This window comes from Phalacrocorax aristotelis, chromosome 1, assembly GCF_949628215.1.
Source record: "Phalacrocorax aristotelis chromosome 1, bGulAri2.1, whole genome shotgun sequence".
NCBI lineage: Eukaryota > Metazoa > Chordata > Aves > Suliformes > Phalacrocoracidae > Phalacrocorax > Phalacrocorax aristotelis.
In genome coordinates, this window is record NC_134276.1 from 134722925 (window position 1) to 134736631 (window position 13707).

Below are 13707 nucleotides of genomic sequence, written 5' to 3' on the forward strand. Positions count from 1 at the left end.
TGAAATCTAGTTTCAGAACCACGCAAGAAATGGTGTAATATCTGCCCCTCTTTCCTGCTAGGGGACTGAAGATGGAAGACAGCCACTCCCTCCAAAATCAAGGGGCAGAAAAGCTAGACACAGTAATTGGCACAGCAGCTTTGCACTGAGCAACTCTGCTCAGTGGTGTCTGAAGACATTTTATTATATTACTGAGAAAAAATGGATTATATTTTTGAACAAGTGGATGAGTGGCAGGAAAATTCCAGTTCTGTAATATGTCAGCCAGATACCTTTCTGTTTCTTTCTGTTTTTCTTTTCAGGCCTTCCTGGTGGGAAGAGGTGGGCAGAGGTGATACTGCTGCACAGCTGGCTCTCACCACTAGCTCTTGTATTAATGAAAAAAGTGCCTGTGGCCCAGAAATCACTGGTTTGCACAAATGGTTACTGGAGCTCCAAAAGTCAAGAATGGGGCTGTTCCTTTATTAGCCATTCCTTTTCCAGGAAGCAAACCAACAGAGGCAAGGTTAAGACTGCAGATGGTAAAACTAGCTGGATGTGCACAAGCAGTGTATGACAGGGCTGATGCAGAGTTCTGCTGTCCAAGCTCTCTCTTTCTGTGAGAATGCTGCTGCATGAAGTTCAGGGCTTTCAGTGCTTGCTTTACAATGACCATCTCCTGAGAAATGGCACAAAATGTGAAGTGATTATGTGTGTCCCTACACTAGAGGGTGCTTGTTCTTTTTGTTATCTAAGCCTCTGTCACCACATAGCATCAGAAGTCATTGAACTTCCATACTAAGGGACAACCAGCTCTGTGTAGTTGTCTCTGAAATATGAGAGCTGTGTACTGGCAACACCCTGTGTTCCTGGGACTCTGCAGAGAGAAAAGCAACTGTTGATCAAAGACGATGACTCCTGGAGGGAGCCCCAGTCAAGGGACTGCAGGTGATGGTGGGGATTGCCTCTATTGTGTCTAGGCAGGGTGGCAACAAGGATGGATGAGGCTCTGTGAACTGGTGGTGGGAGACTGGACAGGTGCCCACTCTCTTCAGCTTCTAAGCAATGGGAAGGTGAGCAGTGTCTAAGCCCCACATACCACCTAATTGGAACCAGTGCCGGTGCTTATCATGAGTGCAAGGGACCCTCCCTCTGCAACCAGTGTGGACTGTGACTGTCATGGGAAAGAAAAGCATGGGAGAGGGGAGCAATAGCTAGAGAGGGGAGAGAAGGGAGCTGGGGTTGAGGGTTGGGCAAGTGCTCAGGGGAAAGGGAGAAGGAGAGGAGCTCCAGCAAAGCAAAGACACTATGGCTTGCTGTCCCCTTCAGTGCCCGCATATTACAAAAGGGTCTGTTCTCTCTGGACACTGCATTGCAGGAGGCGAGCTTCCAGTGAGGGCTGCTGAGTTTCCTGGTCAATCCTGTCCTTGTCTTGGGGCAGTGTGTGACTCCTGCTCTTGCCTTTATTTTTCAGCCCCAGCAGAGAAGAGGTGTCCACTGCTTAGCTCTTGGGTCCTGCTCACTTTTGCCGTTGTCCTCAAAGCAAGCCTCATATCCATCTGCCTTGGTGGGTTCTTGATTTTATTTATTTTGCCTGGAGGTGGAAGGGACTGGGGGGAGAGGGGAGAAGTAGGAGAAGGAAATGTGATTAGAGAAGCTTCAGTTGCCCTTTTGGAAACTGTCTTGACCATGTAACAGTTGATTCGACTATTTCTTGCTTAAACAGTTCACAGCTGTACAGACACTCCTGGTTAGTGTGGTGGCCAGTGTGCCTCTCAGCTGCAGAGATCCTCACAGTCTGATGATGTTTCTGTGTGATAGTTGCTGGGCTGAGGAACTTAAGGAGCAGTAATACACCCTTGTGCATGAGGGTGTAAGCTGGTCCTTATTAGGATGGGAAGAATTCCTACCCCACATCATCCCTTGTGTGAGATGGGAAGAAGCCTTCTTAACCTAATGTGAGCTATGGCCTTCCAGGGGGCCCCTGACCCTAGTCTCTAGGTGAGGAAGAATCTTTGCTGCACAACTGCTCCATTACTCCTTTGTGTGGCCTGAGGAGTTGGAGTGCCTACTGACTCTGTCTCATGCCAGCTGACTTGGCACTGGTCATGGGAACAGCATGGTCCCTGGAGCTCCCTGGACTGTCCTTCCCAGGACTGGTCCAAGCCACCCTTGCCCTGACTTGCATAAGCTGTTAAGAGCCACATTGTTGCCTTTTCACATGTAGGTAGTTATGCTTGGGATGTGAGCTGACTGGCTGCTTGCAGTCTTTCCACGAGACTCCTGCTTGGGATTTTTCTCAGTGACTGACACTTGTAAGCAGAAAGCTAAGCTGTCATTTATGAAAGAATATGTTTCCTGTCCTCATCATGGGAGAAAGACTGAGAATAAAACTCCAAATCAAAATGGTCCCCTAATCATTAGTGCAAACCTGTGATTTCTGGGCTACACAGACTTTGCAATTTTGCTTTACTCCATTTTCAATGCAGAGCATTCCTTCCAGTAAAAATATCACTGATGCTTTACTGGTTGCTGAATGCACAAGACATCCCAGATGTGAGTCCTATCCTGAGCTGCTACATGGCAATATTTTAAAGTTGCATCCTACCAGCAGGCCCCAGAGCATTAGTTAGTACCATTCACCCTGGCTTCGTTTCGTAGTGCCTCATTACTCCCCCTTGCTGTACTGTGCTGCTTAATCTCCACATGCTCAAAATCCTGTGCATTGACATCATGGATAACCCTAGAACAGCCATAACCTGTCAGGACTTAACTAGCAGGCAGAAAGGAGCAGTTACAATGCAGGCAACTTGCAATTTAGGTGTCTGATTCCCCCTGCTTCCACAGTCCTTGCCCTTACTTGTGGTCTGTGACCTTTCTCCACCCAGCTGGCGAGCAGCTTGGCAGAAAAGAACCTGGGATCCTAGTGGCCAGCAAATTGAACATGAGCCAACAATGTGCCCTTGCTGCAAAGGTGGCTAATGGTATCCAGGGCTGCATTAGAGGAGTGTTTCCAGCAGGTCAAGAGAACTGATTCTTCCCCTCTGATCAGCACTGGTGAAGCCGCACCTGGAGTGCTGGTCCAGTGGTGGGCTCCTCAGTATAAGGGTGACATGGACATAGAATTGTAGAACGTCCTGAGTTGAAAAGGACCTGCAAGGATCATCAAGTCCAACTCCTGTCCCTGCATAGAACAACCTCAAAATTCACACCATGTGTCTGAGGGTGTTGTCCCAATGCTTCTTGAATGTGGTCAGGCTTGGTGCATGACTACCTCCCTGGGGAGCCTGTTCCCATGCTCCACCACCCTCTGGGTGAAGAATCTTTTCCTAATATCCAACCTAAACCTCCCCTGGCACATCTTCCTGCCATTCCCTCAGGTCCTATCATAGAGACAGTCTGATAAAGGGCCATGAACATGATGAAGGCACTGGAACATCTCTTCTATGAGGAGAGGCTGAGAGAGCTGGGACTGTTTAGCCTAGAGAAGGCTCAGGGGGATCTTATCAATGTGTGTAAATAACTGAAGGGACAGTGCAAAGAAGATGGAGCTAGGTTCCTCTCAGAGGTGCCCAGTGACCAGGACCAGAGGCAATGGGCACAAACTGAAACACAAGAGGGTCCCCCTGAACATCAGGAAACACCTTTTTACTGTGAGGGTGACTGAGCTCTTGTACAGGTTGCCCAGAGAGGTGGTCCCATCTCTATCCTTGGAAATGCTCAAAAGCCATCTGGACGTGATCCTGGGAAACTGGCCGTAGGTAGCCCTGCTTGAGCAAGGGGTTGGACAAGATGACCTCCAGAGATCCCTTCCAACCTAAACCACCATTTCTTGGGTTTCAGTAAGGCTTTTGATACTGTCTCTCACAGTATCCTCCTGGACAAAATGTCCAGCACACAGCTGGATAAACACATAATGCAGTGGGTGAGCAATTGGCTGATGGGTCAGGCTCAAAGGGTTATAGTAAATCAGGTTACATTGGGCTGGCGGCCAGTCACTAGTGGGGTTCCACAGGGATCCATCCTGGAGCCAGTACTCTTTAATCTTTTTGTAAGTGACTTGGATGCAGGACTGGAAGGAATACTAATTAAGTTTGCTGATGATACTAAATTGGGAGGAGCTGTTGACACTTTCGAGGCCAGAGAGGCCCTGCAGAGAGATCTGGAGAGCTGGGCAATCACCCACTGTATGAAGTTTAACAAGGGCAAGTGCTGGATTTTGCACCTGGGGCACGGCAACCCTGGTTGTACATACAGACTGGGAAACGAGAGGCTGGAGAGCAGCTCTGCAGAGAGGGACCTGGGGGTTCTGGTCAATGGCAAGTTGAACATGAGCCAACAGTGTGCCCTGGCAGCCAAGAGGACCGACCATGTCCTGGGGTGCATCAAGCACTGCATTGCAGCCGGTTGAGGGAGGTGATTGTCCTGCTTTACTCTGCACTGGTGCGGTCTCACGTTGAGTGCTGGGTGCAGTTTTGGGTGCCACAGTATGCTAAGGATATAAAGCTACTAGAGAGTGTCCAGAGGAGGGCCACGAAGTTGGTGAAGGGTTTAGAGGAGAAACTGTGCGAGGAGCAGCTAAAGTCACTTGTTTTGTTCAGCCTAGAGAAGAGGAGACTGAGGGGAGACTTCATCGCAGTCTACAGCTTCTTCACAAGGGGAGGAGGAGGGACAGGTGCTGATCTCTTCTCTCTGGTGACCAATTATAGGACCTGAGGGAGTGGTAGGAAGAGCATAGAATCATTAAAGTTGGAAAAGACCTCTAGGATCATCAAGTCCAACCATAAGCCCAAGACTTCCTCTTCCTTTCAGTATTGTTCTTCACTGCCACTGAAGGGATTGAGGAAAACACTACCTGTGCTCCCTATCCTTCAACCAGTTGCCCCAGTGCCCTGAAGTCCCTTTTAATTGCTCTTGGGCTTCTCTTCACGACCTCATCACTGCCCACCTGCACAACTAGTAGTGGGAAGTAATCAGAGGGCCATACCAGACCAGGGAGTTTCCTAGTAACATCTCTGACTGGAGCCCCAGGGAGGCAGCAGACTTTCCTGTGGAATGGGTCTGGTCGATATTGGGCCCTCTGTCCTCCTCAGAAGGGAATCACCTACAACAACTCCCCTCCTTTTCTTCTGATGCACCAGGGGAGGTTTAGGTTGGATATTAGGAAAAGATTTTCACCCAGAGGGTGGTGGAGCACTGGAACAGACTCCCCAGGGAGGCAGTCACGGTGCCAAGCCTGACGATATTCAAGAAGCACTGGGACAACACTCTCAGAGATATGATGTGAATTTGGGGTTGTCCTGTACATGGACATGAGTTAGACTTGATGATCCTTGTGGGTCCCTTCAAACTCAGGACATTCTATGATTCTATGATCTCTCTAATGCTTCCTCTCCCTTTGCAGCTGTCCCCCTCCATCACAGCTCCGAGCGTCTGCCTGGGAGATGGGAATGAGCAAAAATGCGAGTCTGGTGTTGGGAGAAAGGGCCCTTCAAGGTCTGGTTAAAGGTCAAGCAGATGGACAGGGCTGGGTGGGACTCCTGAGGAGAGGAGAGGAAGACTGGAACCTTTATGCAGTGACTAAGAAGACAGAGGTGGAGTCATGGACTCCTGTCAGGGTGGCGTAGGTATGAACATCTTGGGAAGAGGAGCACAGGGTGTTAGCAATAAGGTATGAAAGAAGAGTTTTTCAGGTTGCTGGTGAGGAAACAGTCCTCATGGCTGGGGCCAAATGGACTACCACAGGCTTGTTCTGGGTGAACGGTTGAGACTACTTCAGGAGAACAATTTAGGGTTTGTTTAATGATGGACATCAAGATGATGACTAGAACAGGTCACCATCCCCTGAAAGAGTGCATGGGAGTTACTGAGCATGATCTCCAGTAACATCTAACTTTTCTGTCTTTGCTGGGTCAGAAGCCAAACTGTATGGGATCACTGCCCTGCACAGTAAACTGGGAAGAACAGTTCAGCATTGTTGCCAGAGAACAGGGATCCTTGCAGTCACTATATCTCTCATTATTAGCGTTCATCTCTGTAGTCTCTCCCTGCACAGAGCGAGGCAGATGTGCTGCATGAAGGGTTGGAGATTCTTTCAAAAAAGCTGCTATTGTCTGTTGGACAATGAGGTGTCCTGGGCTGAGGGTAGCAATGCACAGTTGAATCACAATACAAATGTGATTCTCGTTGCCAGTCTCTGCAACATGGTCAACATCAAGACACTGGGTGTCCCCATTCACCAAGAAGGACTATATGGGCTAAAGCCAGCTCATTGTTTTCTTCAGACATGGTCTTGTTGGTCATTCAGTTTTCTATATGCTTTTGAACTGAGGCACGAATACCCTTGCCCCATGCTGGTCTGGCTATCTTAGGAAGACACTGCCTTCTTTTTGCTCTTTAGAGGGATGAACGGTTACACAGCTGGTGAATTCACTCACCTGATAGCACTGGTTGGTTCACTCGCCTGAACTAGAACAAAGGCCACCATCTGGTCCCCTTTGTGTTGAGACGAGGCCACCTTTCTTTGCACAGGTGTGGTCAGCCACGCATCGCCCTTGTCCATCTCCTCTGAGCCTGCTCCTGTTATAGGAATTCATTCATCAGTCACAGAGGCCGCTATGATTACTGCGCCCTCCTCACTAGTAACAGTATTTCCGTGTGAAACGGTTGATAAAAATAGACATCTGTAGCACACCCTGATCAGCTTGCAATCAAGATCCCCAGAGTCTTTGAGTTAGTGATAACTCTGCAGTCCTTCAGGTTGTGGATGTGGCCTGCTGACACCTGTCACCAACACTGTATTGTTCCCCATAAACTGGTTAGGAGTTTACCTTGCAGCCTGGTTTCAGCAGCTCTAGCTGTATGTGATTACCTTCACCTGGAGTGTCTTGGCTGCTGCCGAGGTAGACCCTTCTTATGTGTTACTCATCCAAGTTACTGTTGATGTCTATCTTAGGAAGAGAGGAACCGTGTCACCAAAGTGCTCCTTTTTATTCACTGATTGTAAAGAGATTTAGACGGGCAGCTTGGCTGTAGGTATCTACATAGTAAATGCCTGTGGCTGGGTGGAATCCATCCCACCCTGCCCGGCATGTCCTCGGTGTGAGGTCCTTCCAGTGGTACTTCTGCTCTCTGACATGGAAGATTGTCTCTTCCTGCCTGGGAAGGCAGCCATGGCACTTGTTTGGGCCAGTTTTCTCAGGGCCTTGGACCAGGGATCCACCAACCCCACACCTTCAGCTGCACAGCCCCCAAGGGGGCCTGATGTCAGCTGCTAGGTGCTGGGACAGGGTCTGTTGGCAAACCACAGGCCAGAAATGGCCACCAGGCACTGCTTGGGTGGGTCTTGGGCTTCTCTAGGTTTGTTGGCCAGGTCACCCTGGCTAGATCTTGTCAGTCATTGGGCAAAGGAGTCCTTGCGGGCAGCTGTGAGATGGTGGGAGCAGAAATGCCTGTTCCCTTTGCTGAGAGGGTGGCAGTTGCCACTTGTGAAATGGAAAGAGACGGCCTGAGGAGAGGTGATGCTGAGACAGTGCTTGGTGGGGAAATGGGGAAAAGAGAGAGAAGCCCAGAGATGGTGTGTGAGGAGCTGGGAGGAAGGGGTAATCCTGCTGCCTCTCCTCTCCCTTTCCAGTCGCATCCTTCTCCCATAGCAGCGACCAGCCCACAGCCCTGCAGCAGAAATTCATGGAGTGGTGGTGCGTCTCTGCAGTGCCACAAGGGAAAGGTCAGTAGTGCTGGCAGGGGTGCAGGAGGTCTTTGGGATGGGGACAATGAATGCTGGGGTCTGCTATGACAGCAAGCAGGAGCGGGAGCAGACTCCGGAGAGGCAGACTGCAGGGGAGAGAGGTGGGGATGAAAAGGGTTTCCTGCTAACAGCTATGGGGGAGGAGAGGGCCATGCCAGTGATGTCCTGAAGGGCAGGGTGGCTGTGAACACTGACAAAACAAAAAGGACAGCAATAGAGCTGCACAGGGAAGGTTAACAATGGAGCAACAATAAAAGTGCCGCTCTAGTCAAGGGAAAGAAGCCAGATTCCTTGTTCCCTGGGGCTAAAGCCCTGAAGGAGACTGTACAAGGAGAAGTCAAACCAGATCAGCAAAATAACTTTGTCAAGACCTGAGATCATGTTACAAGGATTACCCTGGGTTTGTGTGCACAAAGCTCACTGGTCAGACCCCAAAGCAATTGGAGGAACTATCTGTAGTATCCTTATTTTTTCAAGCCCTTTCTGTCAGGAAAAGTGACCTCAGGAGAACACGAGCATTGTTCCTGGAGAACTGGGACCCTTGCAGTCACCATCTCTCTTGTTATTAGCATTCACCCCTGTGATCTCTCCTGCACAGGGCAAGGCTGGACGTGCTGCCCGAAGGGCTGGAAACAATTTCAAGAAATGTGTTACTACCTTGCGGATGATGAGATGTCTTGTGCTGAGAGTGTGCAGAACTGCACTGGGATGGGCTCCCACCTGGTGGTGATCAACAGCGAAGCAGAGCAGGTGTGTGCAGGGCTGAGAGGGGACACAGCAGCTAGAGACACAGTGCCAGGCCCCGGAGGGGACTCAGCGCTCCCTTGCTCCTGCAGGGGAGGTGGGATGTCGTTTCTGCATCCCTTCAGCACTGGCTCCCCTCTGCCACCAGCCCCACCCCACAGGGACTCCTGCCGCCTGCCTCTGCTCAGTCCGGCACCTCATGGACATTGTACTCTCCCTGATTTCCAGGTTTTCCTCACTAACGAGCTACGACAATATCCACTAGCACGGAATTACTACATCGGTCTGAATGCACAGGTGGTAGGCCAGTGGCAGTGGGTGGACCAGACTCCATATAATGCGGCGGCAGCGTGAGTACCCCTGGATGGAGAGTGTTCGGTGCAGCTCCTGGTAGTGCGAGAGAGTAGGAGAGATGTGAGGGTGTCTGTTGGTGCATGAGAGGGAGGTGGGACACGTCCCTGTGAGAGGACAATGATGGAGCAGGAGAGGGCTGTGTAGGACACCAGGTTCACACAGCCCCATCCATGCTGGTTAGTGGTTGTTAGTTAACTACCTGTGATGTGGCCATCAATGCTGCAGGCACAGAAGAAGCTGCATCTGGCCAGCAGGAAGAACCCTGGCTGGGTAGGATGACCAGCCTTGCCTGACCTCCATACTGCCCCCACCATGCACATGTGCACGTATATGCATGGGCATGGCCAGTGCTGTGATGCTGTGGGAGAGACAGGGCACCAGGGCTGTCCTTGCTGCGTCTGCTTCTGGAGGACAAACTTGCACTGGAGGCAGGCACATGCCTCTGCTGGGTGTGAAATGCATGGGGTGAGTGGTGGTGAGCAACTGCCCCCACCAGGACTGACTGGCTGGAGGAAGAAGGTAGGTTTCCCCATGAGACTGGTGCCAGTGGGATAGCAGAGCGGGAGGTAGGGTACTGCTTCTGTCCGTGAATCAACACCTGGAAGTTTTCTCTCTCCTTGCCAAGCATTGCATCGTCCTGTGGCCTTTTCCAGCTTTGGTCTATGGGGTACGCTGGGAGTAACAGTCTGTCTCTATCTCAGGTTCTGGCGGAGTGGGGAACCAAGTAATGTGGCTGCTGAGAAGTGCGCTGCAATCCATACGAGTTCAGTAACGCGTAACTGGAACGATGTCCGATGTGAGGAGCATTATCGCATTTGTGAAGCTGCAGCAGTAACTGTGTGACAGAGCAACCTTCATCCTGAGTAAAACTGGGGGATGAGCTGGGAACAGCTCAGGACTGTGTTGGGAGGGATGGTGGGCCCTGGATCCTGGACCTTTACTCTGCTTGGTGGGACAATGTGAGTGGAAGTGGTATTACCCTGTGTAGAGCACTCCCAGTGCACATTATCAGCTCATGGAACACATGAAGACACAGCATCATGAAAGCAGGTCTTGGGCTCTTGTGTCCTCTTCCCTCTGAGTGGGTCTGGCAGCCGGTGGCTGAAAAGAGGTTGAGTTCTCCAGAAAGAAGACACAGGAATGGAAGACAGATGTTCAGAGCTGCTATTTCCTTTCTCTGCTTGAGCAGAGGCTTCTGCTTTTTCTTGGGGCACTCAGAGAATATCTTATTCTTGCATTGGTTTTGCTGAACAGATACTGATTGCCTGTATAAGAAAAAATACGGTATTAGACCAATGAAAAAGGCTCTGTGCTCTATGTGTGTGTGTTTCTCTCCCTCTCTAAGCTGCAGGTGTTTTGTATAAGCAGGATCAAAACATGTTGCTGTGCCAGGATAGCAGCTTACGCAGCTACTGCAGCAGAAGTTGCATCCACCCAGCGAGAGTAAACCCCTCAGAGACAACCTGGCTACGCAGTCCATTGCACAGAGCTAAAGCTCTGAAGGGGACTGGGCACAAGAAAGCAGCTCTAGGGATATTACAAGTATTTGTTTCCGTTGCTGAAAGTCTTGCCCAGAAGAGTAACAGGAACTTGTGTCAGGAGTCTGACCTGCACACGGCTGACAAAGTATGTTGAGAATTTTTTCTCTCCCTCCCAAAGAGAGGAGAGAATTTGTACTGTAGACAAGGTGACCAGGAGATTTGGCTTCCTCAGCCAATTAATGGGATTAGTTGTTTAAATGGCAGTGTGTGGTGGCAGGAGCTGTTGAATCCAGCCCAGCAGAGCCAAGGCTTCTGCAGCTCCATATCCCCGACTCCAGCCGGTAGTGAGACTGAACGTGTATGTACAATATGTACACCTGCAAATACATATAGGAGGAAAAGAATATGTACATAATAGCAGCCACACAGGTCACCATAGACAGAAAGCACTGATGCAAATACAAATACGCATTTCAGTCCAGTGGAAGGCAGAAGTACACCAGTGCTGGCACAATCTTCTACATGAATGAGAGCCATTGTCTTCAAATTTCTGAAGCTGCAGCATCAACTGTCTGATGGAGGTAACATCCTGAGTAAAACTGAGAGACCAGCTGAGTGACCTGGCAAGAAGACAGAGTATTTTTTTGAATAGGTGTGAATGCTGGAGCCTGCATCTTCCCTCTGCAGGGTGGGAATATGTGAGTGGAAGTGATATGGCCAGGCAGTTGGTGAGCACCAATGTTCTCTTATCCAGGCTAAGCAGTTCTAATTCTCTTAGCCTCTCATATGAAGGATCCTCCAAAAGATGCTCCATTTGCCTTTTCACAGCATAGGAAACTTTCCTCAATTACTGCAGGCTGGCAGAGATACTGGCTTTGCCATGAGATTGGCCGCCTCCTGTAGCTTATTTGGACACATGGTTAGTGGCATGGTCAGCTGCCTGGGTAACAACCTACAGAGAACAATACAGCATTGTCCTCATTACTTTGGTGACTCTCCAGACAACAGACCATAATCCCTCTCTGTCCTCTTGGTAGCTTTCACTCTGTAGCCTGCTATCATTACTAAGTGCAAGGTTGGATGCACCGCATGATAGGCTGGAGATGCTTTAAAAAAATGCTGCTACTACATGTTGATTGAGCAGATGTCCTGGAATGAAAGCAAGGACACCAGCATAGGGTTGGGGTCCCACAGTGACCAATACAGAAGGAAGTGAGGTAACTGGGAGTCTTTGCATCAGAGTCTTCCAAACAGATCCTCAAATCAGCCAGTGTCTGCCCTCCTGAAGTTTTTGGTTGTGATCCCAGGTTTTGCTCTGCTCCCTCCTCACAGGTTCCTGAACACCAACATCTCATAGTCACCACAGCCAAGCCTGCCCCCAACCTTTACATCCCAAAGCAGTTCTTCCTCATTTGTAAGTGTGAGATCCAGCAAAGCATATCTCCTCATCAGGCCCTCCATAACCTGTGTCGGGAAGTTATCATCAAGGCATTCCAGAAACCTCCTGGATTGCTTGTACTTTGCTGCTGGAAACAAAGCTTGTAAACTGCTACACAAACTGCTAAGCCTGCTCGCTGCCTCTGTAGGTTGCACTCTCATACATACTGCTGAGGCTCAGGACTGTGGAGCTGATCTTCAGTCCTTGAAAGTGCAAAGCAGACAGGCACATTGGAAAGAACTTCCTGTGGGATTAAGTCTCTTTTCCTGTATTGTCCCAGGTAGCACTTCCTCTGTATTTTCTGCCTTTCACTGTCAGTTATCCCTTCTAGACTTCTTGCCTTTATTTGACTGTTGCATATAAGTCTTTCCTTTCAAATCATTCTGAATTGAAGAAAACTGGAAACCTGGACTCCCCAGGGGATTCAAGTTGATGGAGAAACTGCCATTAACCTCTGAGAATAAGTTAACTAGATTCAGCAAGTTAATTTCTGAATGTGAGCACACTTGCTGTCCTTTGTTGGTGTTTGGAACTCTCTCTTCTATTCTCCATCCTGCTGCAGGTAGCTAGTTGCTTCTAAATCCAGGCACCTTCAGTACTCCCAATGTGTGGTTCCCTGTGTTTCCACCTCTTAAACAGAAGCTGCAACTGATTTATTGTATGGTATAATTTTGCAGAAAAGCTGATGAAGTTTTATATTCCAGCTCCTGGCTTTCAGCTTCTCAGATCCTGAGTATCTCTGAGGGAAGTTGCATTCTATGTCTTCTCCTGCAACGTTGAGTCCTGCAAGACACCCTGTAACTGCAATATTTTCCTTAGTTCATGTCCCATTTATCTTTTCTGTATCCGTGCCGTGCTTGTTGACTCTTGTCTGTACTGCAACGGTCTGTGAAAATAGATTCAATGTTCTCCAGTGCCTGCTCTAGGAGTGCACTTGTTATAACCATGTACCACTGTCTTTAGCGGTTCAGGGGAGGAGTCCCTGGCAAGTCTGCATTGCCAGGTGCCACCCTGTTGTCTCAGCACACTGATCTGACACATATTTGTGTCACGTGTACATTTGTGAAATGAAATAACCAAGGGTCACTTATGAAGCTCTTAATGACTGGAACAGGTAGAAAACAGCTGAAAATCTTTACTTACAGAACTGTGGAAAGACATACAGGGAGACTGAGGTCACTGATACATGATCTTCCTAAGCATGATGCTAGTGTTTATGGAGCAGGAAAAAAAAAGTTCCTGCCATTTTGGAAATATAAGATATTTGCAATTTTTCCAGAGCCTTCCACTCAGGAGGTAACATCTCCCATCAATGGTCCCAGCTGCCTGGCACCAGGACTACTAGGGAGTTTCTGTGCAGGTCAGTGCAGAGTTTGGTTACCATTACCACTTTGAGACTCTTTATCCAGGAATGGGACAGAGCTGTTAGTCACCTGAGTGTTGTGAGGTCAGCTGTTGATTTGCTGGGAACAGTGTCCTGGTTTGTGATGCTGAAAAGTCGTTTGCTGTCTCTCTGCTTTGGACCATGTTCAGACACCAAAGTGCTTTCCTATGAAGGTGCTTGCACAGACCTTCATCTTCGTCAAATGACCTGGACAGCAACAAATCATAAAACAGGAACACAAACAAACAGCTGTGTGAATTGAATACCTGAAACTATCTGAGAGGGCATTTCCCCCAAACCTTCTATTGTTAAAGCACATCACCAGCAACTGACTTAACAGTACCAGGGAATTAATGAAAGGCTTTCGAGACAGAGAAGAATCAGTCTGAAAAAAAAGTTTAGATAAGCAAGAACATTTTTAACAGAGAGAAGAGAGAGAAGTGGGAAGGAAGTGGCAGTTGAAATTTGGTTTGACAGTTGCCCTGCAACTTTGCAACCTCTGTTGGTAACAGAGCATCCTCCCTGTTGGATGCCATGGGTAGCCTCCATTCCTGGCAGAAAGGAGTGCAACATGTACAGA

General features: G+C 49.1%; 1 protein-coding gene across 2 annotated transcripts; it reads left to right on the plus strand.

Annotated features, from left to right (window-relative positions):
* The first annotated feature begins 156 nt into the window (after positions 1-156).
* LOC142064834 (C-type lectin domain family 4 member E-like) lies at positions 157-10129 on the plus strand. Of its 2 annotated transcripts, XM_075110315.1 has the most exons (6): positions 157-927; positions 1454-1546; positions 7613-7705; positions 8325-8476; positions 8699-8820; positions 9526-10129. In XM_075110315.1, the coding sequence occupies exons 1-6, from the start codon at positions 891-893 to the stop codon at positions 9665-9667; spliced, it is 639 nt and encodes a 212-aa protein (XP_074966416.1). In that variant the 5' UTR covers positions 157-890; the 3' UTR covers positions 9668-10129. The 2 variants fall into 2 exon arrangements, with proteins under 2 accessions (XP_074966416.1, XP_074966405.1); XM_075110304.1 differs by lacking the exon at positions 157-927 and having other exon boundaries at positions 1249-1546.
* The last annotated feature ends 3578 nt before the right edge of the window (positions 10130-13707 follow it).